Source organism: Kogia breviceps, chromosome 10 (genome assembly GCF_026419965.1).
Source record: "Kogia breviceps isolate mKogBre1 chromosome 10, mKogBre1 haplotype 1, whole genome shotgun sequence".
NCBI classification, from domain to species: Eukaryota; Metazoa; Chordata; class Mammalia; order Artiodactyla; family Physeteridae; genus Kogia; species Kogia breviceps.
Window position 1 is genome coordinate 6104657 of NC_081319.1, and position 27816 is coordinate 6132472.

The following is a 27816-nucleotide window of genomic DNA, read 5'->3' on the forward strand; positions in this document are numbered from 1 at the left end:
ATTTTGTCACCTTCAAATGGTTTTTTCACGGTTTTCAAATGCAATAAGAGTTTGTTTTAGGCTGAATATCACTGAATTTCAGAGACTAATCAAGCCTTTTTCTGCACTTGGCCAATCTCTGGATAAGCCAAATTCTGCCTGTGGTCCCATGGAGAGACGGACTAAATAATCCTCCGGCCTCCCAGGTCTGACACGGGGGAGAGCTGAGACGCAGAGGGCATGGGCGGAGTTAAGCAACTTTCCCCAGCTTACACAATGAGCTGCTGGTGGGGGGCCTTGTGATTCTCAGTCCAAGGACTATCACTTTTCTACTACATCTCATTCCACAGGGGCCAATTAATAAACACTCTCCTTTGGAGAATGGAGAAAAAAGGAGACCAGGGAACGTCACTGGCTATGCTCTGTATACAAAGCACACAAAGGGGTTTACCGAGTTCCTCTCCAACAGGAAGTCATTTGTCTCAGAGAGCCAGGAAAAGGAGGGGGTAAGTGCTGAGTCTGCATTGCAACACAGCCCAGTGTTTTTATGGAAACGGTGGTCCCCTAATCAAAACACAGTTGCATAAATGGACTCACTCCACTTCAAAAAGAAGAAAAAAAGAAATGTAAAGCCTTATAAAATAGGGACCACACAACCCTGACTAATTTTAAAGCTCCTTCTCCACTGTCTTTTTTAGAAAGCAGCTAAAAATAAAGGCTTGAAACTTGAAATAATGTAAGCAAGTAATCACACACACACACACACACACACACACATGCACACACACACACACACGCACGCACTGGGCTTTTCCCATATATGGCTGCATTATTCTTCAGACTTTGAAAAGGCCAAATGAAGAGATGGCCAACAACCAAAATAATCCTTCAGACATTTGAAAACGAGGAGAAAGAACTAGAAGAGTGGGTGAATGACAAACAATTGCCAGGCTCCATGGGGGCAACTAACACTGAGAGGGATTAGTTGCCATAGTACTTTAAAAACATGGGCACATGCATTTTGACACCGGGCCCCTTCTATAAAGAAACTGTTTTGCCCTCTGGCCTCAGCACTGAGAAAACTACAACTGCGGTAATTTAACATAAAGGACTTAAAGAAGGAAACCAGTGCAGGGGCATGACTGAAAATTTAATTAAGGCCCTTCTCAGCATGAAGTCTGTAAAGGAGATGAGGGCACATCTCAAGGTCAGAAGAAAGGGAAGGAGACATGTGAAAAGGGATGAGGGTGAGGATTCAAATGAGCGCGTCCACAGCAGAGGGTGGCTCTGGAGGACAGCTTCCTCGTGGGGCTGAGGGGGGCTTATTACAGGGCCTAATGGGTCCTACTTGAAGTGTTTCTGCAGAAAAGATTAACCCATTCATGTCAACTAAATGCCGTCCGGAGTGAGGCAGGCTGGAAAAGTCACATTTGTATGGTGTTGTGTGCTTTACCAAGCCTCATCATACACAATTCTGGACACAAGGTAAAGCACCTGCTTTTACTGATACAGAAACTGAGGCCCAGGGAGGTAAGTGAGCTATCACAAATCCATGACAGGTGACGTAGTGCAAGCGGCCCAGAGCAGCGATTTGAAGCAAACTCTCCCAAAATGCAGGTCGGGGCTATTTCCACTCACAAAACCTCAGAAGCAGCCCTGGTCAGAGTGCCGAGTTTAGGTATGGATTTCGGTATATCCACTACCTCTGTGACTGTGGACAAGTAATTTCCCCTCTTCTGATTCAGACCCTCAACCAGAAAATGACAGGGCAGGTGGGCAGAGGCAGAGAGAGAGACGAATGCGACCTGCGTGAGTCACCCTGCTCTCTGCACATGTCTGTGAGTCTGTCCTCACAAACCCTCAGATGGACTGTCGGGTGCTCTCACTGCTCCCCTAACTAGACAGCCTTCCTGCTACACACTGAGATACACACACCGAACCCAGAGAAACGATTTCCGAAAAGTAAGACCAGAAAACCTCCAAAAGCACAGTGACAAAAACTGGTGAAGAGGCAACACGAATTTAACATTTTCATTCTACTGCTTTTTTTTTTTTTTTTTTTTTTGCGGTACGCAGGCCTCTCGCTGTTGTGGCCTCTCCCGCTGCGGAGCACAGGCTCCGGACGCGCAGGCTCAGCGGCCATGGCTCACGGGCCCAGCCGCTCCGCGGCACGTGGGATCTTCCCGGACCGGGGCACGAACCCGCATCCCCTGCATCGGCAGGCGGACTCTCAACCACTGCGCCACCAGGGAAGCCCCCTTCCACTGCTTTTTCTTCTCTCTCACTCTCTATGGGTGGACCTTCCCTATGATGCCTCAGATTCTTTTTCTGAAAAGACACTACACTGTCTGGTGACACTGTGCACTTCTAATGGCCTTCCCATGCATGCCCAGAAAGGCTTCTACTATTTATTATTTCTTAATTATTATTAAGGAGTCAATAATAATAAACAACAGCAACAAAACTAGCAGCACCATTTACTGAGAGCCGTGACGTACCAGGCACTATCGCTGAGCCCTTTCTATATATCATCTCTCATCTCTACTGCTACCACCTGAGGTCAGTATTCTTGCCTCCATTTTCTAGATAAGAAAACGAAGGCTCAGATAAGTTTAACGACTTGGCCAAGGAAGGCCATCTTAAGGACTGCAGGGCTGGGATTTAAGCCGCTGTCTGGTTGGTTCCAAAGCCCATTCCCTCTACTTCTACCCCGTTACGAGGCCCCTGGTCAACATGTTAAATGCTACATCAAGACTCTGGGTAATGCTGCCTGCTCAGGATTTCTTCTCGTCACCATCCTGCAGAACGGGATCTCCTCCAGGTGCTCATAAAGAATTCCCACTGAAAGTGCAGGGAAGCTGGAGGGTAGAGAGGGTGGAGAAGAGGTGTGCTGGGATGACCCCAAATACGTTCCCACTGCACCACTGGGATCGGGTCCAGAATTGAGATTTCACTCCCAGTCACTCACCTGGTGAGGCACGAGCCCGAGGGAGGTTGGAGGCTCATTCATGCGGTCGTCACTGCTGCTGGCAATGGCGTAGCCCCTGAGAAAAGGAAACCATTAGAGCTGTTCATTTCACAAAAAGCTATGTTTAATTCCTGTGAGGACGATCTGGAGGAGGTCCACATAAGATTTATAAGGATAACGGAAACATCCCTTGCTAGGCAGCATAAGCTAGGGGAAAAAAACACCCTAATTTCCCTGGGAGGAAGGCAGAAGAATAGTTAAAAAAAAAAAAAAAAAAAAAGCTTGTGTTTTAAAGTCAGAAAGACCAGAGCTTGTGAGCACAGGCAAGTTGCTTAATTTCTCTGTGCTTCAGGTCCATCACCTATAAAATAGGAGTAAGACAGTTGTGAGAAATGAATTAGGAATAAGTTAGATAAATTGCCAAGTGCAACAGCTCACTAATGTTAATTCCCTTACTCTGAAATAGTCTTGTAAAACACCGCAGCACATTGTTGAACTGAATTGAAATTTTGAAACAGAAAACCTTCCAACCTTAACTTGTTGAGGTGATGTAAATGCTACCATGATGGAGGAAGGAGAAAGAAAAGCGAGGGACTCATTGGGCAGAAAGAATACTCCCTCCCGAGGACAGTCTGATGTTTACTTATGTGACAGAAGAGACGTGACACAGACCCTGGTTTTAGCCTATGACCGAGGCAAATGTGGCAGACAGAGGGGTCAGTGTCAAGGACTCAGAGACAGCTCTGAAAGATTTTAACCCAAATGCTTCCTGTCAGGGGGCCACAATAAACATAGGTGCCAGGGGGATGACAAAGATGAGAGGAAGACAAAAAGAGCTGCTTATTTTCATTTAACTCTGAAGCATCTATACTGTTACATATGCTGCCAACACTGTAGAGAAGCTGTCTTTTCAACTTCAGAGAAGAACTCTGAGTTATACAGTAAATAGAATATTCATGTTGATTTCTGAGAACTGGAAAAACAAATCTTTCAAAATTCAATTCTTTCCTGCCTGTATTACAAACAGCGTAGCAGAGTGATTAAAAACAGAGTTTGGAGCCAAACTGGGCTGTGCTTAACCCCAGCTTGACTACTTATCAGCTAAGTGAATTTCAGCAACTTAGTTATCTTCACTATGCCTCAATTTCCCCTTCAAAAATGGGACAGATAAGAGTTCTTTCCTAGGGCTTCCCTGGTGGCGCAGTGGTTGAGAGTCCGCCTGCCGATGCAGGGGACACGGGTTCGCGGCCCGGTCCGGGAGGATCCCACGTGCCGCGGAGCGGCTGGGCCCATGAGCCATGGCCGCCGGGCCTGCGCGTCCGGAGCCTGTGCTCTGCGATGGGAGAGGCCACGACAGTGAGAGGCCCGCGTACCGCAAAAAAAAATAAAAATAAAAAAATAAAAAAGAGTTCTTTCCTAATCTGTTTGCTATGAGGATTAAATGAATTACTATTTGTAAAGTGCTTAGAATAATTCCTAGCACACGTAAGCACAAGCACTACGTAAGGGTTGAAAATAAGATAAATCACAATGTGTTTGTCACACAGTCAGGTGTAAATACCTGTTTGGCTCCAGTCTGCCTTCACTACATCACACTTGACAGCACGGTCTCCAGTGGATATTGAGAGAGTCTTGTTTATTAAGTTTTCTTTTGCTTTTCTCTTTTCTTCATTTTCTTTCCTTTCCTTTTCTCTTCTTTTCCATCCTTCTTTCTATTTCTAAATGACTGACTCTATTTTTAAAAATTAATTTAATTTTTGTCTCACTTTTATTTATTATAAGATGAATTACTTCTGTTGTTTATAAGTCATAAAGTAAGATCTTCTCCTTGCTTGGAGAAGACAGGGTGTCTAGACCACAATTGTGCTAATTTTTATACCTGTAATATAACATATATACAAGGTGTTACACATAGAGACTACTGAAAGGCCCAAGGTCAAGTTGAAACAAAACACACCAGCCTACTCCTTGCCTTCCTCTCACATGAAAGCCTAACCCTATGAGTGCTTAATAAATTAAAAAATATTTTTGTAACTAGTGTGGCATTGGTGGGCTAAGTGGTCAGGACCAGTCCCCCCATTGAGAACAAACAGGAAAGCTAGATAAAGTACACAAACCTCTGTTTGAAAGCATCAGAGAGCTACCACAGTAGGGGAGAATTACAGAGCTAAGGTTAATAAGAGAAGGGAAGCCCACAGTGGTAAACCAGGCATTTGCAAGGGGAGTTTTCCCCCATAAAAATGATTGTCAATGTCCAAAAGCAGTGGCCACAAGATCAGAAGCTGAACAGTGATACTCACTGACTCATGGGGCTGATGGGAAAATCCAGAGTCGAGGTCTGCCAATAAGGAGGAACCATGGAAAATATGGCCGGCTTTGGGTTGGGATCATAACAGCCTGCATCCTCAGACTAACGGTGAACCGGAAGTAGATAAGCCCTAACTGGATAAAATGTTCTAGGGTGGTAGTACCCTTGGGCTAGCAGTTTGCCAGAAAGAAATGTAAATCACATCTCTGTAATTTGTCAACTATAATGTCCAGTACTCAATCAAATATAGCCAAGAAGATACAAGGAATTGAGGAAATTTAAATACTGACTGGCTATGTGGTAATATTAGGGAATTGCCTTTTATTTGTTTTTATATGTAAAACTAGTAAAGATACATACTAAAAAGATATATTTTTATGAATGAAAAGCTATGCCTTGGGCTTCCCTGGTGGCGCAGTGGTTGGGGGTCCGCCTGCCGATGCAGGAGACGCGGGTTCGTGCCCCGGTCCGGGAGGATCCCGCGTGCCGCGGGGCGGCTGGGCCCGTGGGCCATGGCCGCTGGGCCTGCGCGTCCGGGAGCCTGTGCTCCGCAGCGGGAGGGGCCGCGGCAGTGAGAGGCCCGCGTATCGCAAAAAAAAATAAAAAATAAAAAATAAAAGCTATGCCTTGGATTTGCTTTAAAATAAGTCAGTGGAAGGAGAAAAACTGTGGACAGTAGTAAAGATAAATGATGGCTGGTAATTGTTGAAGCTGGATGGTGCATACAAGGTGGTTTCTACATATATACACACATTGTGTGTGTGTGTGTGTATGTGTGTGTGTGTGAAAGAAGATATCTATATCTATGTATCTATATCTATCTGCATATATATCTTTTCATATATGTTTGAAATTTCCATAATGAAAAGGTTTTGTTTTTTTTAAAAAACCAACCAGGTATATGAGGAGACAATACATAACTGAAAGTCAATAAAAACAATAGACAATAGGAACAGACTCATAGGAGATCCCATTAATGGACATAACTGATAAGGTCTTAAAAGAAAAACATGATCAAATATGTTCAAAGAATGAGAAAGACCAAAATCACAATTTTAGCAGAGAAGAGGGAATGTGTAAAATAAGATCAGATGGAAACTCTAAGAGTGAAACATATAATTATGAAATTTAAAACTCAATGGATGGTTTAAAACATAGACAAAGAAGAAGGAAGAATTAGTAAACTGGAAGATAAGCCAAAACCAAATAGCCAGACTGAAGTAAGGAAAGACAAAATTATGGAAAGTACAGAAAAGAACATAGGCTGATTCTAACATGCAACTGGCGACTCAAAAGGAAAGAATCAAGAAAGGGGCGGAAGCAATGTTTTAGGAGATAATGGCTGAAAATTGTCCACAGTGGGTGAAAAACATCAAGCCATGGATTCAAGGGGCACTAAAAAGCACAGTCAGAATAAATAGAGAAATAGGTATACAATAATAAATAACAGAATTAGGTATGTATTCCCGACTTCTGAAAACCAAAGACAATGAGAAAATCTTAAGAGCAACTGAGGGTAGGGGAAGAGGGAGAAAAACAAACTGTATCAAAGGAGTAGCAACGAGGTACACACCTTCCTCCTCAACCAGGATAAGGGCAGCCAGAGACAACAGGAGTACACGCTCAACTTGCTAACGGGAAATTACCACCAGTCTGGAATTCTGTACGCAGCAAAAATAGCTTTCGAGCATAAAGATAAAAGAAAGACATTTTTGGGCAGACAAAAACTGAAATATCTTTGTCACTAGCATTTCTAAAGGCAATAATAGAGGGTATTCTTCAGGCAGAAGGAAAATGCCGTTGGATGGAAGCTCAAGGTCACAGAAAGAAATGAAAAGTAACAAAAAGGGAAATACTAGCAAAATGAAATGAGTACCAACGATATAACAGTATCTTCTAAGGGTTAAAATACATAGAGAATTTTTTTAATGAATGTGCAGACAGTACCGGGCGCCTGCCCAACCGAGTCTCCACTTCGACCTCGCCACAGTTTCACTGAGAGAGGCAACAGGCCCGGCCAAAGAACGACATTTGTCCATCCTCCTTGCGGTTGCGAGTGCGAGGTCATGTGATATAGGAGTTTTAGAATCAGTGGGTAAGTCTTCCCGGAGAGCCTTTTAAAAGGGGGCGGCCTCAGCCGAGTGCACCTTTCACCCGTTGGTCATTCCTTTCCTCTGAAGTGTAACACAGAAGCAACGCTGTTGGCAGAGCAGTCGTCTTGTGACTACAGGTGACAAGCATAAGGAAGAGCTACGAGTGGCCGAGCGAACGCTAAGGAAACAGCCCCTGACGGCACATCGGAGCCTTTGTACCAGCCCTGGCTGCTGCCTCGGAGCCTCCTGCCGCATGAGAAAAATCAAGCTGTACCCTTTTGGCCAAGTCACTTCAGATGGACCTGTTACACACAGCTAAATGCAATTTCTATCATATGTGATCCACGTGTTGCCTGACAAGTGCTCAGGGCTCAGGAGATCAGAACGTATTAAGAGAATAAATGCATGAAGTTCCTAAGGCCACGACCAAAATTTTTATCCTTCCTCATTATCAATTACCAGTTAACTCTAGGAGAGTTCAGCTCCAGAAGGATGCAGAGATACAGATGCAAAGACCACAACGACAAGCTCTCCAGGCCAAAGAATCACGCTGCGTTTTTAAAAAATCCTGTTTTTCTGAGGATGGAAAGAGCAACGTAATTCTCAGAAAATTCAGACTGAGAAAAGGCCAAGGGAGATACAAAAGCTTTCTTTGTTGAAACACCCATCTCTAAAAGGCAAACTCACCCTTCTGGATGCTGCAAAACGGAAACCATCAACTCCACCGCCAGGGCCCCTGCAATCATGGCCAGTCCTGGGCGACTCACAGTGCACTGCTGGTCCAAGGTCCGGTCTCTGGTTGACTGCAGAGAACAGGCACTGACGTGAGTGCAAAGTTCTGTTCCACCCAACGCCAGCTGTGTGAAGCATGAAACTCCTCCACGATAAAGCTCTATCACATACCAGACGCTCACTGTTGGCAAAGATCAGTCAGCCTCACATAATACCATTTCTTGCAAATACCAAGAAAAACAAAATATACAAGTTAGGTAACTAAATGAGGTAACACACTAAAAAGGATTGGCAGTTATAAACAAATTAACGATGGGGGGGCCTAGCTGCCTCATACATGGCGTGGCATCATGTACTCTTTTAACTGACTCAACTCTACTGTGCTTGTGAGTTGAGAGCCAGAGGCACAGAGAGGAAGAACATTTGAACAGAGCAAATGGTCCTGCCCTCCCACCATGACTGCGCTAGCCCTCGGAGCGCCCGGGAGACGGAAGCACTGATCTGCTGGCCCTGCCACCCTCTGTTTCCAGGTGCCCCTCACAGTGGAGGCATCCTGTCACCCTGAGCGTGATCTCAGGGCTTAAGAACAAGTATTTTTGCTACAATGTGGCTCCAAACACAAGCCTTCGTTAGTTCAACCTACGAAATTCTAATTTTCCAACTCTGGGCAAATTTAAGGGGTTGTTAGGGATAACTTTGACTCTGAAAGTTTTGCCTTACGAACAGATGTAATTTTACTGCAGCTGATCCTTAATCCTACTTGTTGGTAATAATGAAATAACAGGGTCAGCTGTATATTATAACCCATGACGGAGATAAAGCCACCCTTCTTCACGTAAGAGGATATTTTTTTCTTTACACTGGGAAGACACAAAAGCCAGTCATCCAAAAGAGGTGTAAATTAGTAAGGAACAAGTTTTAATAGAAGGTGAATATGGAGGGGAGGGTATAGACAACACCTCTGCTTTGTTTTACTAGAAGTGATCGCCTTTTCTGGTGAAAGACCATTCCTGCTCACCCCGCTTCCACGGCAGCATTAAGAACACAGAACCTCACGTTCGAACAGCGTGGCGCTTGCTGCTCAGAGCACTTCCGTGTTTGAACCACCCTGCACTGTTAATAGTCAGGGAAAGTAGCCGTCCCTCCCCTACTGGGGTTGGCAGATAAAATACAAGATGCCCGGTTAAATCTGAACTTTACATAAACAACAAATAATCCTTTAGTATAAACAGATCTCGAATATTGCATGGGGCGTACTTACACTAAAATATCACTCGTTATTTACCGGAAATGCAGAGTTAACTGGAAATCTTGTATTTTGACATATGCTGAGTCTGACAACCGTCTGGGCCTCAGTCCCGTCCTGCAGAAGCACAGGGAGCCTAACAGACTTATCTGGAATTACCCCGTGAGGCAGTGTCCAAGGCTGGACTGCAGTCCGGGTCTTCAGACCCCTCATTTAACGCCCTCTTCACGAAGACACACACAGGATACAGCGCTAAGCGCTGTCAGGAACCAATCTAGCCTGCGGTTTCCTTGCTAAGCTTTCCATAAAAATGGTTTGTTGCTGCGTTTACAATGGCGAACAGGGAAGAGCTGGACATAGTTGATGGTGTCAAACAAGGCTCATAGAGGGATAAGGCCCTGCCCCGCCCCCCAAATGGAGAATTTTTCTCTTTGTTAAAAGACAATGTCTAAATAATCGTAAAGGAAAGAACTGGGTCTCTCCACTCTAGTGGGCGAGATGGTTGTAGGAAATATTTGGAATAACAAAGAAATCCACTTACATCTCCTGGGGCCACCACATCATTGCAGAAATAGCAGCCAAGTTTGTAGCCAGGGATGTTGGCAAAAAGTGATGGGCCCAGGAGGTCGGCAGGTGCCACAGGGTGGCTGGGACACAAGTCCCCGGCTCCCTGCTGCTTAGGCTTCTTCAGGCCATGTCTCATGACAACAAATGTGTCAAATCCCAAGGCAGCATTGATGACCAGCTGTGAGTTTCAAGGAATAAAAGGCTAGAGTTAAGAGACACATATTTTAAGCCATGGCTAACTTCATATTTGGTCCACTTAAAAATTTTATTTTATAAGTGTTTGCAATAAATGTTTGCATATGACTATAATTAGAGTCTAGAAGCTAATGTTGGTAAAAGTTACCCAAGACTGAGGGCTTATTAAGTGCAAAAGACTTGACAAGTGGTTAACATAAATTGCCTCATTTGGTTTCATTTTAAATTCCCAGCAAACGTTTCCTATTGACAGATGAGGATACTGAAAGTCAGAGAGGTTACTTCTATAACTTGCCCAAGGTCACTTAGCTGGTAAAAGGTAGGTGTATAAAACTGCGTTGAGGGCTTCCCTGGTGGCGCAGTGGTTGGGAGTCTGCCTGCCGATGCAGAGGACGAGGGTTCGTGCCCCGGTCCAGGAAGATCCCACATGCCGCGGAGCGGTGGGGCCCGTAAGCCACGGCCGCTAAGCCTGCGCGTCCAGAGCCTGTGCTCCGCAACGGGAGAGGCCACAACAGTGAGAGGCCCGTGTATCGCAAAAAAACAAACAAAAAAAAACAAAAAAAAAACTGTGTCGATAGTTCTCAAACCCATTCTTTCCAGCATTATGCTGTCCCCTGTCATTTCTACAGAGATTTTTTTTTTCAAAATAGCTTTATTGAGATATAATTCACATACCATATAATTCACCCTCCATATAGGATTTTTTTTGGAATATTTTCTTTCTTTTTAAAAATTTATTTATTTATTTATTTATTTTTGGCTGCATTGGGTCCTGGTTGCTGCGCGCAGGTTTTCTCTAGCTGTGGCGAGTCAGGGCCACTCCTCGCTGCGGTGCATGGGCCTCTCATTGCGGTGCACGGGCCTCTCATTGCGGTGGCCTCCCCTGTTGCGGAGCACGGGCTCCAGGCGTGCAGGCTTCAGTAGTTGTGGCTCACGGGCTCTCGAGCACAGGCTCAGTAGTTGTGGCGCACGGGCTTCGTTGCTCCGCGGCATGTGGGATCCTCCCAGACCAGGGCTCGGACCCACGTCCCCTGCATTGGCAGGCGGATTCCCAACCACTGGGCCACCAGGGAAGCCCCCCACATAGGTCTTTGAGGACAATTTTTTTCATTTATACTGTAAGAACTTCTCTTAGTTGTAACTTAACTTATTCTCCCAAATTTATGGTTACACAGAAAGTTGGAAAACAATCAAGGAAAACCATACCAGAAAAGAAAACAAAAACCACTCACTACCTCACAGCTCAAACAATTACTATTAATAGTTTGAGGTATTTCGCTGTTATTTTCTCTCCTTCTCTCCCATTCCCTTCCTCCCTTTCTTCCTTCTTCTTGCCACCCTTTGATAAACGTAGATACCTTTACATATATAAACATAGTTGATAAAAATATATACAATATTATATCTTGCTTATTTAACATGATGTGCTATTTTCCATGTTATTAAAATTCTTTGAAGACATAACCATGAACGGCTGCATACTATTCCGTCACACATACGTACCGTGATTTATTGGGTTGACCAAAAATTAGCTCAGTTCTTTCCCTAAGATGGCTCTAGTGGCACTCAGTTGTCTTTAACGTCATTCGAAACAATTTTGTTAGATTGTGACAGCTGTCATATCAGCGTGCGTTTAAAAAAAACTTATCAAAATTGGTGAATTTTGGTGTAGCCATTTTAATATTGAAGATGGAAGAAAAAAGCAACATTTTTGGCATATTATGCTTTGTTATTTCAAGAAAGGTAAAAACGCAACCGAAACGCAAAAAAAAAAAAGATTTATGCAGTGTATGAAGAAGACGCTGTGACTGATCAAATGTGTCAAAAGTGGTCTGCGAAGTTTTGTGCTGGAGATTTCTTGCTGGACGATGCTCCATGGTCAGGTTAAGCAGTTGAAGTTGATAGTGATCAAATTGAGATATTAATTGAGAACAGTCAATGCTATACCACGTGGGAGACGGCCGACATACTCAAAATATCCAAATCAAGTGCTGAAAGTCATTTGCACCAGCCTGGTTATGTGAATCGCTTTGATGTCTGGGTTCCACGTAAGTTAAGCAAAAAAAACCTTCTTGACTGTCTTTCCGCATGAGATTCTCTACTAAAACGTAATGAAAACGCTCCGTTTTTAAAACAAATTGTGACAGGCAATGAAAAGTGGATACTGTCCAATAATGTGGAAAGGAAGAGACTGTGGGGCAAGCGAAATGAACCACCACCAACCACACCAAAGGCCAATCTTCGTCCAAAGAAGGTGATGTTGTGTATATGGCGGGATTGGAAGGGAGTCCTCTGGAAAACCAAACAATTAATTCCAACAAGCACTGCTCCCAGTTAGACCAACTGAAAGCAGCGCTCAACGAAAAGCATTTGGAATTAGTCAACAGAAAATGCATAATCTTCCATCAGGATAACTCAAGACCGCATGTTTCTTTGATGACCAGGCAAAAACTGTCACAGCTTGGCTGGGAAGTTCTGATTCATCCGCCATATTCACCAGACATTGACCTTCGGATTTCCATTTACTTAGGTCTTTACAAAATTCTCTTAATGGAAAATTTCAATTCCCTGGAAGACTGTAAAAGGCACCTGGAACAGTTCTTTGCTCAAAAAGATAAAAAGTTTTGGGAAGACGGAATTATGAAGTTGCCTGAAAAATGGCAGAAGGTAGTGGAACCAAAGGGTGAATATGTTGTTCAGTAAAGTTATTGGTGAAAATGAAAAATGTGTCTTTTATTTTTACTTAAAACTGAAGTCACTTTTTGGCCAACCCAGTGTTTAACCATTCCATTCTTTTGGCCCTTGAAGTTGTCACTGACCCAACATTAGTGAATGAGACAAAATCTTTGCCCTCTTGGAGCTTACATTCTATTGTAAGTAGAATGTCCCTTCCAGTAAAGGACCTCATAGGGTGGTTATGAAAATTAAACAGTAAAGGGTAACAATTATGCTGGATGATGGCATATAAGGCAGAGACAGTCTCTGGAGGAAGTCCTCTTGTACCAGGTCACTAGGCCACACAAAGCACCCTCTGCCGTGGAGGGGGCGGATTGGGGACACTTCCCCCTGGGGAGATGACGCATCAAGTCACCACCAGAGGACCCACACTCTACCTTTCTCTTGCTCGCGGCGATGACGGCGGGCAGCCATCGGCTCTCCCGGGTGTCCATCAGCAGGAACACGACATCATGGCCTTCGACGAGCTGCTCCAGCCGCTCCACATCCCTGCGGGCCTGCTCCAGGGTGACGCTGGAGAAGTTCACTGGGTGTCCCGGCATGGGGATGCTCATGTTGAACCCTCTGGCGTTCTGGGGACACACCAGAGAGAGGGGGTCTGAAGCAAAGGGACAAGGGGGATCTCAGGGCCCGCATCTCCCGGTCGCCGCAAGCATGCACGCACAGTCGCTTACAGTCCGAAATCTCTCTGTCAGGACCACTGCCTTAGCCTTTTGCTGCCTGTGCCCCCAACCCTCTTCACCTCTTCAACCTAGACCACCCTTTCCTGGCTCCCAGGGTCCCTGAAGCTGGACAAAGCAGCAAACAGAGACACACGGATCCTATTCCAAAGTGGGTGGGGGGCACTTCCCATGTGAGAAAAGGTGAACACTGGAGAAAACGGTGTACCTTGGGCTCTTTCCTACAATCTGAGGCCAAGAAACTTCATCAAAATGCCCTCTCCCTGCCCAAGTCCCTCCAGCCAGCCAGGCTGTCTCTCCCCACGTATTCCCAAGCTGCCCTCCCCTCCACTTCCTTATGGTAAAATACCTCCAAATGGGATGTAGAACAAAAATAATTTAATAGATTCATACAAGATTAGAATGACTGCTAGTCTTGCCTTAATCTTTTTAGGAGTATATGCATTAAAAACAAACAAAAGCCTCAAAACCAAAAAACTCTACCTGCTGACTTGAACTAGAAAACGGACTTAGGAGTGTATAGATATTTGTTTGGGGGGGCGGGTGACAGCTATGTGTAGTAGTGAAGCTTCATTTCCTGTCCAAAAGCAAAAGCTGCCCAGCAACCTGGGTTCTCTTTGAGCGTGGGGACTCAGGATTTCTCACGGGGGCTTTAGAACATCTGTGTCATTTACCTTTTGTCCCCTGCTGGCTCCACCATGTCTTGGCAGCTGAATTGTGAGCCGCGGAGGAGTGCCAATGGGCTAAAAAGTGTCTGCATGCAATAAATTGGGACAAACATTTCTTTCTGAGACCACAGTCTTTCACCGCATATTGTTGAGTGTCTGAGGAGCCATTTTATGTGATCTGCCCAGGTGCAGAACTTTTAGGTGCATAATGGTAGGAGAGCCAGTCTATCAGTTACTCTTCAGGGTTGGAAGCAGATGTCCAGAGCTGGGTTTTAAAACCCCTAGTGTGGCTCTACAATCCTACATTTTATTGCCTTACCTTTGGGGAAAAAAAAAAATGGTAACCTCAAAAAGTTATTTGATTTATTAAAGGTCAGGTTTTTTTCCTATTCAATTAATTCAACCCCAGGATTAGGCATGGTATTTGTAGCCGAGCAGTTCTTTTCATGTCTTCTTGACTTAGGACTAGCCTCTGTCCATGGCCTGGTGTAAGGAGGGCGACGAGTAAATATTTGTTGAATGAAAATATCGACAGTATTGATTGTTGAACACTAAGGTGAACACACAGAGAAAATTACATAAGACTGGCTAACCAAGAAGTGAAACAGTTTCACAAGAACTTTTCACGAATTTGATGAATTACACGAGTGCTTAGATGCATTCTGTGTTACCTATTATTACTTATAAGGCAAGAAGGATAAAAGTATCAGAGACCTGGCTCCCAGCGGTTAGGAATGCATAATCCGATAGGTAAAATGGAGTCACATGATGTAAGTGCTGAGGAAGAGGCTTGATCCTGGTAGGCTGATGTTTTCAAGAAAAGGTGAACTTGACCTCTAAGGCCCAGCATGACCTGGCCTTTGCTGATGCCCTAGCTCTGTGTCTTTCTTGACCTCCATGCTTCAGCCAGCCTGGCTTTCTTTCAGTCCACAAAGGCAGCACGCTGCTTCCTACCTCGGGCCTCTGCACAAACAGCTCTGCCCCACCTTGGTCTAGCTAACTCCCACCCATGCTTCAGGACTTAGCTTCCTCAAGGAAGCCTGGTTTAGGTCAGGCCTACCTGTTAAACATCTTCACAGCAACTGAGCTCCTGCCTCGTGAACTTGTTACAAGTGTAACCATTTAGGAAATTAGTTTATTGACCGAGCCCCCAGCTAGACTTGAAGTTCCATGCAAGGGAGGGGGAACTTCGTCTGCCTTGTTCCCCAGTCCCTAGCACACAGTAGGCCTTAAATAAATATGTGAGGAGTAAGTAACTCACAGAATAACTGAACAGAGAAATAGGGGGAATTGCACTGGGTCATAGACCATGGCTAGGATTTGGGCAAGCAAAACTTTCAGGCAGAGCTCAGATTCAAAGCCAGGTCTGTCTGGGCCCAGAGGGGAGTTCACGATACTCTCTGGTGATAGGATGAATTATTCTTCGTGACTGTGCACTGCCTCCCTCTAACAGAATTATATGTCCATGCCCTTTGCCATACGACTTTGCAGGACCTCCCACTAAGAAGGCAGGGTACACTGACCAACCAACCCCATTGACTGAGGGCCTGGCCCTGTGACTAGCTCTGGCAATGGAGATGGAGGACACTGCACGGTGCCATTTCTGAGCTGAGACTTTAACAGGTATAGGTATGGTAAGCCAGCCTCACCAACTCCTTTACACTTTTACTTTCCACCATAAGAAGAGTAGGACCAGCTGACTGTTGCTCGTGGAGCATAGATTTTGAAATAATGACATATAGGGCAGATTGGAACCTGACTCGAAGCCTGAGTCCAGCCTAGCCTACAGCTAAGCTATGGCTAATCTGCAGACCCATGAGCATGAAATAATGTTTATAATCATAAGCCATTTAGATGTTGGGAGTATGTGATATGCAATACTGTCCCAGCAGAAACCTAACTCAGATGCCTCCTCAATGATGGGGTGTAACTTATTCTTATCTCTTCTGGCATCCAGCACCTCACTGGGTACAGTGGGTGTTCAATCAATACTGTTGAATTAAACCCAATAAGTGACATTCCTCTGGTACACTGATGAAATGGGCAAAACAGTCAAAGTTGCTTTTAAAGCGAAGACTGTTAAAATGAATGAATCGAATGCTGAGTGACTGAACAGAGAAATTCTGAGAAAGCAGTTTTTAAATTTTTAGCCAGGGCCAAGAGTCTCTTGTGGCACTTTAAGTACAAACAGATACTTTGGAGACACCTGTCTCATAAACTGTTAAGCATGCAAGATGCAGAATGTCTTTTGCTGGATGACCTCAAAAACACTGGCAAGATTTTGAATCAAATGGGCTGAATGACTTGCCTCATTGTTTTTAAAATAAATGATGAAAGTCAAAAATAAGAAGCAGCTGGAATAAAAAGCTAAACATTAGCCAGATCTTTCTTCTGCAGACTTACATTCAATTTAATTTCATAAACTGGTACTAACTATCAAGTATTCTGGTGATGAGGAAAAGAATATCCTACATCTGAGCCACCATAAATCCCTTTGGAACAAGGCAGTATCTAAAAATATTCGTACCCCCAATTCCTCAACTCAGATAATGCTTTGCAACTTATAAAACATTCTTTTCATGTACTCTTCATTTTATTTTCATAATAATATATAAGAGTTTTGTTTTGTTCTCGTAATCCGCATCTCTGAGATGAGGAAACAGAGGTTCGGCCACATGATGAGGGCCTGGTAGTAAGTGACAGATGTCTGACTCCCTTTCACCAATACGACAGGGTCTCATTCCCCAAGACTTAAACATTGAAAGATCCAGGAGAAAACCTCAGATGTTCTCAAACAGCATCAACGTACCACTCCGGGGAATATTTTCTGGAGCCGGTCTGCTGCAGCCAGGGCCTTGGGCTTACCACCCGCCAGGCAATCTTCAAATTCATACAGAGGCTGCCTCACAGGGTTGGAATAGGAGATCTTGGCATTGTCCACGAATGTGATGTGTCTGACGCCCCAACCCTGCATGGAAACAGGAGATCATGGTGTGTTTTCTGATGAACGTTTCACAGGGTGTCTCCCTTGAAATCCCTAAAAGGGGTTTTATTTTGGAGCAGCTTGGGAACCTCAAAATACAGGAAACTCCAGAAATTGAATTGTGCAAATTCAGTTTTTGACAGTGTCAATTTCCTTTAAAAGACAAAATAATTATACACACAGTGCCTGGCTTCCTACAGTAATGAGATTAAGAAATGTCATTGTGGGTCTGACTAATAATTCATTATTTTTGACAGTGGCACCAGAGGAAGCTTTGGGGGTGAGTCCCGTAAGAACTGTCCCTGTTACTGTCTTAAAAGGATTAGCAAGAGCCACCCAATGTCCTTGCTTCCCCTGAATGAATAAGTAAGCATAAGTAACAGCTCATCCTAAAATTCACTTAAAGTCTGAATTAGCTCCTCGTAAAAATGACTTATAAGTTATTTCCAATTGTATAACATCATAGAAGATTTTGTACTTTTTCCCCAAGAGGCAAAGCCCTTATTAATAGTCTGGAATTTAGGGGACAATTCTACATTCTCAGAGATAGTTTTCATGATTTCATACACTTCAATTCCATCTCCTATAAAGTCTTATAGAACCACATGATTTTAAAATTAGATAGGCTCTTTAAAACCTGTAGTTCAATTACTTTATTTTACAGATACAGAAACTGAAGCCCAGAAAAGATAAGTGACTTATCTTAGGTCATAGATCTGGTTAATGGTGGGGAGGAAATGAGATAACCTGATTGGCAACCAAATGAAAATGCCTACTTTCTGGGGTGAGATGGGGTATGTGTATCTCAGTAAACTATAAACAAGCACAGGGATGTAAGAGAAGCCCTGCCAGGATCGGCTGCAGAGTTAAGAGTCTGATCTCTGTCTTATTTCAATATCCTCCCATTAGGCACTTTGAAATTCAGTGAGTCTGATGATTCCAGGGGCGCAGTCAACAACAACCTAAGATTCCCTGTCGGGGTGGAGGATGACGGGCCAGAAACCGCTCTTTTGAAAGCATAGTTTAAGTCGGCTATTTGTTTTAAAGCCCACTGGTAACTTTGGTCTACCCACCCAGTTTTATAAGTGACTTTCACCAGGTAAGCAAACTACCATGGAGGGGGAGTAAAGGTATGGAAAATCCGAAAGTCACTGGTGCTTGGCTTGGGGATATTTATTTCGGGAGCATTGTTGCATTCCTTAAAGCAATGCTGAGTGGAGAGCAAGGAAGGCAGTCTGGGAACATGCTTGGCAGTGGGAAGAAAGCTACATAAATTACAAACATGCCACAGGTCAGTCACGTGCATGTGGACTCTCACACTTAACTTTCAGTTTCCTGGAATGCTACACAGTTTAAGTGGCTAATCTGTAAAGGTTAAAGAAAATTACAATACTCAGTGCTGGTGAGGATGGGGTGATGAAAAAACTATTTTACTGATTGAGAATGTAAACTGGTATAATTCTTCTGGAAAGCAATTTGGCAATAGGTTTCTAGAACTTTTTAAATGTTCATATCCTTTGACCTACTTCCAGCAAACTATTTTAGGAAATAATCTGAAATACTGACAAAAATGCAATCACAAAGATGTTCTCTGTAACACAATTTAGAGTTGTAAAACACTAGAAACAATGTTAATGTCCAACATTAGGGGAATGTCACAGGAAATCATGTTTTATCATACAAGAAGGCATATTCTACAGCCATGAAGGAAGCTTTTTAGGTATCCTTCTCAATGACATGAGAAAGTGTTTACAATGTTCATTGGTAAAAGTAAGGGGCATTTTTAAATATCAAATAAGATTTTTAAATATACATTAAACAAACACTGAAAAGAAGTGAAAATGTAGTCAAAAAATGGGTCTTCTTTTCTTGCTTTACAACTCTTATACTCTACACATTTTCTACAATGGGTCTATAATGACTTTATAATTTTAAAAATGTTAAGAAAACTTAAGTACCTAATTCTGGAAGTTAGGAAAAGAATGAAATAAATTCCACAAAAAAGGAGGAGGAAATGAATAAAGATAAAAGTAGATATTAATGAAGCTGGAAGCAAAACAAAACAAAAACAAAAATTATGGAATAAAGAGATCAAGGATTTAGTTCTCTGGAAAGACTGATAAAATAGACAAGCCTCTCTGGCAAGTCTGAAAAAGAGAAAACACAAATATTCAACATTAGGAATAAGGAGAGACAAAAGAGAGGATAAAGAAAAGATTGAAAAGTTGGTAAGAAGGACGTCCCTAGTGGCGCAGTGGTTAAGAATCTGCCTGCCAATGCAAGGGACTTGGGTTCAAGCCCTGGTCCAGGAAGATCCCTCATGCTGTGGAGCAACTAGCCCGTGTGCCACAACTACTGAGCCTGCACTCTAGAGCCCATGAGCCACAACTACTGAAGCCCGCGCACCTAAAGCCCGTTCTCCGCAACAAGGGAAGCCATTGCAATGAGAAGCCCGCGCACTGCAACGAAGAGTAGCCCCCACTCGCTGCAACTAGAGAAAGCCTGCGTGCAGCAACGAAGACCCAACACAGCCAAAAAAGAAACAGAGAAATAAAGAAATTTATTTTTAAAAACTGAAATAAAATAAAAGATGGTAAGAGAATACCACATGTATTTTATATAAATTAATTTTCAAATTTAGATGAAATGGATGATTTTCTAGGAAAACAACATGACTAAACTGACTCAAAAGAGGTATAAAATCTAAAAAGGTCAATGACTATAGAAACATTTGTAAAAGTTCCCAAAGATTCCCTGCCCTCAGTGCCAACAAAATTCCAAAAGGCATCAGGCCCAGATGGATTTATAACTGAATTTTGCCAAACCATCAAGGAACTGATAAGTCATACACTTAAACTGTCCTGAAGCGTAGAAAAAGGCAGAAAGCTTTTTTTATAAAAGTAGCGGGCTTCCCTGGTGGCGCAGTGGTTGACAGTCCGCCTGCCGATGCAGGGGACACGGGATCATGCCCCGGTCCGGGAAGATCCCACATGCCGCGAAGCGGCTAGGCCCGTAAGCCATGGCCGCTGAGCCTGCGCGTCCAGAGCCTGTGCTCCGCAACGGGAGAGGCCACGGCAGTGAGAGGCCTACATACCGAAAAAAAAAAAAAAAAAAAAAAGTAGCGTAACTCAGCTATAAGATATACGACACCACAAAGAAAAGGAAAAAACATTACTATAAACCAACTGGACTTACGAATGCATATGTAAAACCTAGCAATAAAACACTACCAGTTGAATCTTGAATCCCACAGTATATTAGGAGAATAACATACCATGAACAAATAGGGTTTTTTCCAGGAATGCTCAACATTAGAATACTATTTTCTTGATAGATGTATTTGATAAAGCAACAATCATTTCTGATGTAAACTCATAGTAAACTGGAAATACAAATCTGCCTCAATTTATGAAAGAGCATTAGCAGAAACTAATATCACATATCAAAATTAAAGGAAAAAACAAGAAGTTTTTCTCATCAAAGTCAGTAACAAAATGAGGACGCCAACTCCCACCACTATTCCTCAGCAAAACCATGGAGTCCTCGCCAATGCTAGAAATAGGTGTAAGTGTTGGTGAGGAATACTTATCAACCTAGAAAATTCTAAAGAATCAAACAAAAAACTAATATAACTAAGAAAGTTTAGAAAGATGGCCAGATAGAATATCTTTCCTATATATCCCAGTAATAGTCAACTGGAAAATTTAGTGGGAGGAACATATCTTTAAAAGAAAAAAGTACAATTAAACATGTGAAAATAAACTAAATGAGGCATGTGTGAGACCTAAATAAAGAAAATGCTACAAAGATGATCTAAATAATTTAAGAGATATACAATGCTTCTGGAACTAAGGATCAATATTGTAAAGATGTCAATCCTTCCCAATTTATCAATAAATTCATTGTAATTTGAGTTAAAGCTGTGAGTAAGAATGCAGGAACAAACAAATGGAATGATAGAACAAAATAGAATCCAAAAAGAGACTCAGGTACATAAGGAGATTTAGTATTTGATAAAGGTGGAAAAATGATGATTTGTATTATTGAACAAATGCCATTCAATCAAATGACTATCCACTTTGTGGAAAAAAAGTTAGATATTTAACTCTCATAACACAAAAATAAATTCCACATTGATAAAGATCTAAACAAAAACACAAGAGTTCTGTAAACCATAAAGAAAAAGATTGACATATTTAATAACATTGAATTTTTAAAAACCTTTATGTGGCTAAAGATAACTTAAATTGAGAAATAAATTTGCATTATATTACAGAAAAAAGGTTAATATCCATTCAAAAAAGAACTCCTAGTCAATATATAAGAAACACAGCCCAAAGGACATGAATAGAAGAAATAAAATTCACAAAAGAAATAAAATTAAATACTAACCCTCACTAATTAAAGAAATGCAAATTTAAAAGCTCTGTTTTACGTTGTCTCTAACACAGGAATTCTACTTCTAGGGCTTTTTCCCTAAAGAAATAATCCCATGGACATGTAAAGATATAAGAATGTTCACTTCAACAGCGTCTCTAAAAAAAAAATATGCTGAAATTGATTAAATAAATTGAGGACAAGACATATAATAAAATCCTACATATCCATAATATGGAATATATAGAAAGAGAACCACAATTATTGTTATATTAAGTTAAAAATAAAAACGTGCTATAGACAGTATGCTATGATCCAATTTTTGTAAATATAAATAAATAAATAAGTAAGAGCAAAGATGACAAATGTCTCTGCATTTGCACATGCCTACGAAAACTTCAGGGAAAGATGCTGTGTAACGATCTGTGAGGTCTGCTTAATTCTGGTAAGTGACTTGGGATGGCAGTGGACGGAGAGTTCCTGTTTCTACCTTATAATAAAAGCATGTATTCCTTTTATACTCAAGGAGATACTGAGAAAAGAAAAAAGGGAGGGAGACAGGGCGGAAAAAGAGAAGGGAGGGAGGGAGAGAGAACAGGGGGAGTCTGGGAGAGAGAAGGCACTCAGGTGTAGTTGTCGCTTGGTATCCGTGGGGGACTGGTTCCAGGAGCGCCTGGGGATACCAAAATCCACAGACGCTCAAGTCCCTTACATAAAATACAAGGCCCTCCATATCTTCGGATGCGAAACCCACAGGTATGGAAGGTGGACTGTAAAGTAAAATAAGAAGAGAAGCCACAGCTTTAGAGGCAACATCTGACGCCCACAAACTTACCATCAATGTCCTGGCTACGTTACAACCCAAGGTGCCAGCTCCGAGCAGGAGACACTTGACAGACACAACCTTGTCTAAGTCCAAAGTAGGGACCAATCTCCAACACATCAATTTGAGGTTTAGATCCACTGATGACTCAGCTAACCTAGAAAATGAGAGAATTATTTATTTATTTAGTCAGTCACTCACTTATGCCCCAATCTTGTCCTTTTTAGATAGAAAGTAGCTGGATGAGAAAATAAGACACAAATACTATGGAAATCAGTATCGAAGGAAAAGTAAAACAAAGCTTGAGGGTGAGCGAGAAGGAGAAAGGTGAGCACACAGAACACATGCCACCATTATCCTCTGCAACTGCACGGTGACGGGCCACCCACCTGATCCTGAGCTCCCAGCAGCCGAGCTGAAATGGGGAGCATGACCAGGTGTAGGAGTTACAGTGTCCAGGGATAAAAAACACACCAGCCACTAATGAGGAAACATTTTCCTCGTACTGAAAACAGAGAAATTTCCGTCTTCTCAATAAAGGGGTTACATATACGATGCCTTCAATACAGTACTGGTTTCTGTGAAATACTTCTTACAATGTCCTTCAGTGTAGGCTAATGGACAAAATCAAAGGGCAGTGAATAAAGAACTAAAAGGTGGTGTAGGTACACAGGTCTGAGAGTCTGAGCTTGAAGCAAGAACGAAATTTAGAATGTCTAGAGAAACATGAATTGTGTGTCCTTCAGGATGTCCGCCATTAATATTAATTCTCACAGCCAAACAAATCAAGAGGCAGCCAAGAGTGGATTAACACTCGTCAGTGTGGAGGCGCCCCCGGACCGAGCTGGGCAGTGCTCTCGGCCTGGCAGAACCTGCTGTGCGCCCTGGAGAACACGGCTTCCCAAGTGTACCTTTTAGGGTCCATACACTCGCTGAGGTTCACCATCCTCGGTCCCATGCCTCCTTTCTGGTTCTTCTCCCATCCAACTGCCTTGGGACAATCTTAAGGCAAACAAAACAGGAAGTTTAGGGAAGGAGGGAAAAATAAAAAATAAGTCAAAGCAGCAAGACGGCTCACGCATCGATAAGCTTTTAGTTCACTTCTTTTTCAAGGAGGTTTGCAGGCCAGAATGTGCATCTACTTGCCTCCGTTGCCCCCTCATTTTCCTGAGCCACTAGGAGTCTTGTTCAGAGACCCTCAGACCCCAAGCACTGTCTTCCCGCAGGAGGGCTTCTGAAACAGCCCTGGTCTCTGGCCCGAGTTGCCCTAACTTCTGTAGTTACTGGAAGTCGCTCCAAAACAAGAATATATCTGGAGCGGGCCTAACCCTGTGAAGGGCTTTCTACCTTAGGGAGACAAGCCAGCGTGGCTGCAGCACACCTCCTGCCGAGTTCGCACCCGGGCCTGCACCTCTCCGCCGAGCGCACCCCTTCCGCTCTGCGTCCTTAGCTTACGCTTCTACCCAGCCGCTCCGCTCCACCGCTGCGCCGACCTGTCTCCAGACCTCAGTCCGAGGGACTGCTCTTCGGGTAAGCTGCCCTCTCCTTTAAGCACATCCTTGTCCATTCAGACTGTCCTCTCCTCTGACTTTTCCCTTCCCCGTTGACCTCTTTTAACCTCTGCAATGGGTGCCTCTGTAACTCCAATTCCAGCTGTGCTCAAAATGTGCTCCACGCAAAGCTCTGAGAGGATACAGACCCCACGGCTGACGGGCCTGGAGATGCTTCTGTACACCTACCTGTGCTCTACCTCTGCTGCGCCTCCACCCAAACCTGGAGCGTCACATCGCACATGAGGCAGATAGAGCTCTGGGAAACCCGCAGTAAAGGAGCCACTTTGTCTGACTTGCCTTCGAGCTTTCCAGTCTTACCTGGCTCTCCATTATCTCCCTCAACCAGTAACACCAATTAAAATCTCACAGGACACATTCAGGGTAATGCTGCTCTATTCCACTGTTGCAAAATCCTCTTAAAAATCTCAACTGCTTTGCAGAATACTTCTGCTACCTCGTCACCTTAATGGAAACCTGGCTTCCTTGGTGGGAACCTGGCTTCCTTGGTGGGAACCTGGCTTCCTTGGTGGGAACCTGGCTTCCTTGGTGGAAACCTGGCTTCCTTGGTGGGAACGTGGCTTCCTTGGTGGGAACCCGACCTTGTAAATCCTGCTAACGGGGGCCACCCAGTCTTACACTCCCCACACCCTGGGACCTCAGTTGTTCTCCCTTCCTCACTGAATTCCCAAAATTCACAATAAAGCCTCAACTCCTTAGCAGGGAATTCACTCAGCCACCTACGCTTCCAGCATCACCTCCAATATCTGCTTGAAATAACAGTCTCTGAAGGAACAGAAGCTCCTTGACTTAAGGTTAAGAGATACAGAACTATGGCAGGAATTTTACATTTGTCTCTAATTGTACACTGGTTTTCTTTGGACATTCTCCTACTTTTATATTTCTATCAACACCTCTCTTTTCCTTTCCTTGGGCACTTTTCAGCTTTCAACCTTTGTTTCTTAAAATAACAGTGCTCAATATAATTATGGGACCTAGAGGTGTTGATATGCTTTACACAATTTTTTATTTCTGGGACAGGAGGACCAATGGGAAACAAGGCGGTCAGTTATCTTCAAAGGCTACCTGGCTGAGGGTATCTTTCACAGCAAGGAGCCGAAAAACAAATGACCCTTCCTGTTTTAACTCAGGTGCTCTGGTGTGGTCCTTCTTTACATCACAAAAAATTAAAACTGAAATAATAGATTTGAGTTCTTAAAGAGGATAAGAACTCTAAAATCATTTTTCTGGGGAAAAAAAAGAGTTCAAACCAGTTACTGACTCATATTTTGTTTGATTTTCTTACTATTCTCATGTGAAATTTAAAAATGCTTCTCTAACACATGCACAGAAATTTGACAAGAAATTCAGAAACACAGTCTAGCACTATAACTAATAACTCCAGCCTCAGCTTTCTCTTGTGACAGATAAGAAATTATAAGACAAACACAAAATGTCATTGCAAATTAAAACATCTCTGTACTCAAGATGTTACAGCCATTTTAAGAAAATTAGATGTACTTTAAACTTACTGATGATTTAAAAAAATACTATAGGTGACCATAATATTTAGTCTATCATATCTGCTTCCATATCTACATCTACATCTACAATCTACATCTATTAGACATACCCCAAATTAATGAGAAAATATTGTTTAGGGGAAAGTTGGGCCCTGTCTTCCCCCAGCTGGACGAAGAGGAGGAGCACGGCAGGGGCAGGAATTGAAAGGGGGGCTCGCCCGCCCTCAGCAGTGTCCGCCGCGTCCCTCAGCCAGCTGCTCGAATACTCTGCATCAGCAAAGGGGAGTGAGCCTCACTGCACCACCAAGAGCAGAAGAAGACACAGGATATTGAAAATTGCATTCCTTATAACACTGTCATTGCAGCTATGGGATGTCTTAGAAATATTAAAAGACACTACCATACGAATACCCTCAGTTCACATTACGATACAGAATAACTTGACAAAGTTTTACTTATTATAAGGTTTTACTGACAGCTAAGAGGGGAAACATTAATTTACATGAAAAAAGAGGCACATCTGCCTTTCTTAAACTAAACAATCTACACTCAGTACCAAGTGTAAAGACTTGACAGCACTACTACGCTACAGAAAAGCTCTTTTTCAAACGGACTTGCACGGTGTTTCCTGGGTTTGCCAGCTTCACCACGCATCAGTGATTTACCACTGGGAGCAGGGAGTAAGAGTAATTCAGTGACTTTATGTAAAAAAATGGAAAGAAGAGTGCCTCCCCCAGAAGGCGGTTGGCAGGATTAAGTGAGTGGCATGTGGAAATAGCTGGTGGCCTGCCAGGTGGAGACCAGGCCGCATTACTGGTTAGTTCACGCTCACCTCATTCCCCTGGAGCTACCTTCCAGTGGTGGCTTAATGAAACACCACATGGAAGCTATTTTAGAATGTGCCAGAAGAGGGTGCTAAATCAAACGTATTAAATATCTAAGGATGGCAAGAGAGGCGATAGATATTTTAAGGCTCTAAACTAACAAGTAAACAGCCTCCCCTTTTGCCCGATGAAGCAGAGATCTTAACAACCCTCACCCCCAAACACACACTCACATTAAGGGACATGATCCACGGATTAAACAAAGCAATGTTCCTTGGAACAATGCAGGTGCTGTAAGGAGCAAATTAAACCATGCAGGTACACACAAGTACTCTGGACTGCACGTAAGACATAGAAATCTGAGGGATCATCTTGGAAAGGGTTCTCGGCTTTGGGTAAGATAGGAAATTACCATAAATTAGCATTTATTAAGCAACTATAATATGCCACCATTGTGTCTGTCTTTTACATAGGAGTCAGATTCCTCATAAGGGGGTACTCCATGAGGTGGGTATTATTATCTTTATTTTACTCAAATTTGGGTATGTTATTCTGTCTTTGTGATGTGTACATAAATATAAATATATAAATAAATGCATGTATGTACATCTACACACACACGCACACGCACACGCACGCACACACACATCTATATAAGTAACATTATCTGTGAGCCCAAGTTTCCTAACTTATGAAACAGCACGAATAGCTGATGCCTACCACACAGGATCAGATGAAGAATATTCAACGTGGAAGGAGAAATGGCACTTTTGCTGACTGCCTTACTATATGGAGAATAATATCACACACGACTTTTTGTAACAAATAAGTATGTAGGTACATTAATACTTCATTCTTCCTGTAAGAAGGGTAAGGAATAAAGATTTTATGTTACGCAAAAACAAAAAATAGAGGGAAAAAAAATTCTCAGGACTGAAAAAACTGCCTAGAGGAAATATCCTGAGGACAGTCTCTGCCTTTGTTCCTGTCTGAACAGCAGAGCATGCCCTCTGTTCCAGGGAAGAGTTCCTAGTGGCAAAGAGGTAGGAGCTGTACTTTTTTCTACCTCCATTGCCGCTGTGAAGGGATGAAAGAAAAGTTATACCTAATTTGGTTTCTGGTAAATGATAAGCATATGCATTCTCAAAGACTGGCAAGTTACCTGGGCTAAATGCCATTTCTGGAAGCTTCACTTCGAAGATGATGCTGTGGGTGACGTCTCTCACCCCCTGCAGAGTGCGGTCCCGGAAGCAGAGGACTTCAACAGACTGGAAACTGCTACTCCTGACGTCGGGCCCAGATTTTTATTTTTTATTTTTTTTAAGGAAGGAAAAGAAAGAGCTCATGTAAGAGCTTCGGCAAACCCAGGTGGAGAGGATTCAATTCATTGTACTTATGCCTCCCTGACACCCCCGGGGGATGACCTTAACCTCTGAGAGATTCTGAACATATCCACGCAGGCTTCCTTTGTCCAAGTGTTTAGAGGCTGAGCGCTGAACTGGCTATGATTTCTTTTTAGGTGAATTTTATATAACAATTTCACATTGCACATAAATACTTCTGA

General features: G+C 43.0%; 1 protein-coding gene across 7 annotated transcripts in view; it reads right to left on the reverse strand.

Moving 5' to 3' along the window:
• The window catches only part of ATG7 (autophagy related 7), a 319810-nt gene that overhangs the window by 167219 nt on the left and 124775 nt on the right, over positions 1 to 27816 (reverse strand). For 6 of the 7 annotated variants that reach the window (XM_067043420.1, XM_059076097.2, XM_059076095.2 and 3 more), the window contains exons 9-16: positions 27415 to 27536; positions 23267 to 23357; positions 22368 to 22512; positions 16982 to 17140; positions 13202 to 13396; positions 9868 to 10071; positions 8036 to 8151; positions 2948 to 3023 (exon numbers count right to left, since the gene is read on the reverse strand). In XM_067043420.1, coding sequence (XP_066899521.1) covers positions 2948 to 3023; positions 8036 to 8151; positions 9868 to 10071; positions 13202 to 13396; positions 16982 to 17140; positions 22368 to 22512; positions 23267 to 23357; positions 27415 to 27536 — 1108 coding nt within the window. The remainder of the gene's footprint in view (positions 1 to 2947; positions 3024 to 8035; positions 8152 to 9867; positions 10072 to 13201; positions 13397 to 16981; positions 17141 to 22367; positions 22513 to 23266; positions 23358 to 27414; positions 27537 to 27816) is intronic. The other variant, XM_067043424.1, reaches the window with a different exon arrangement.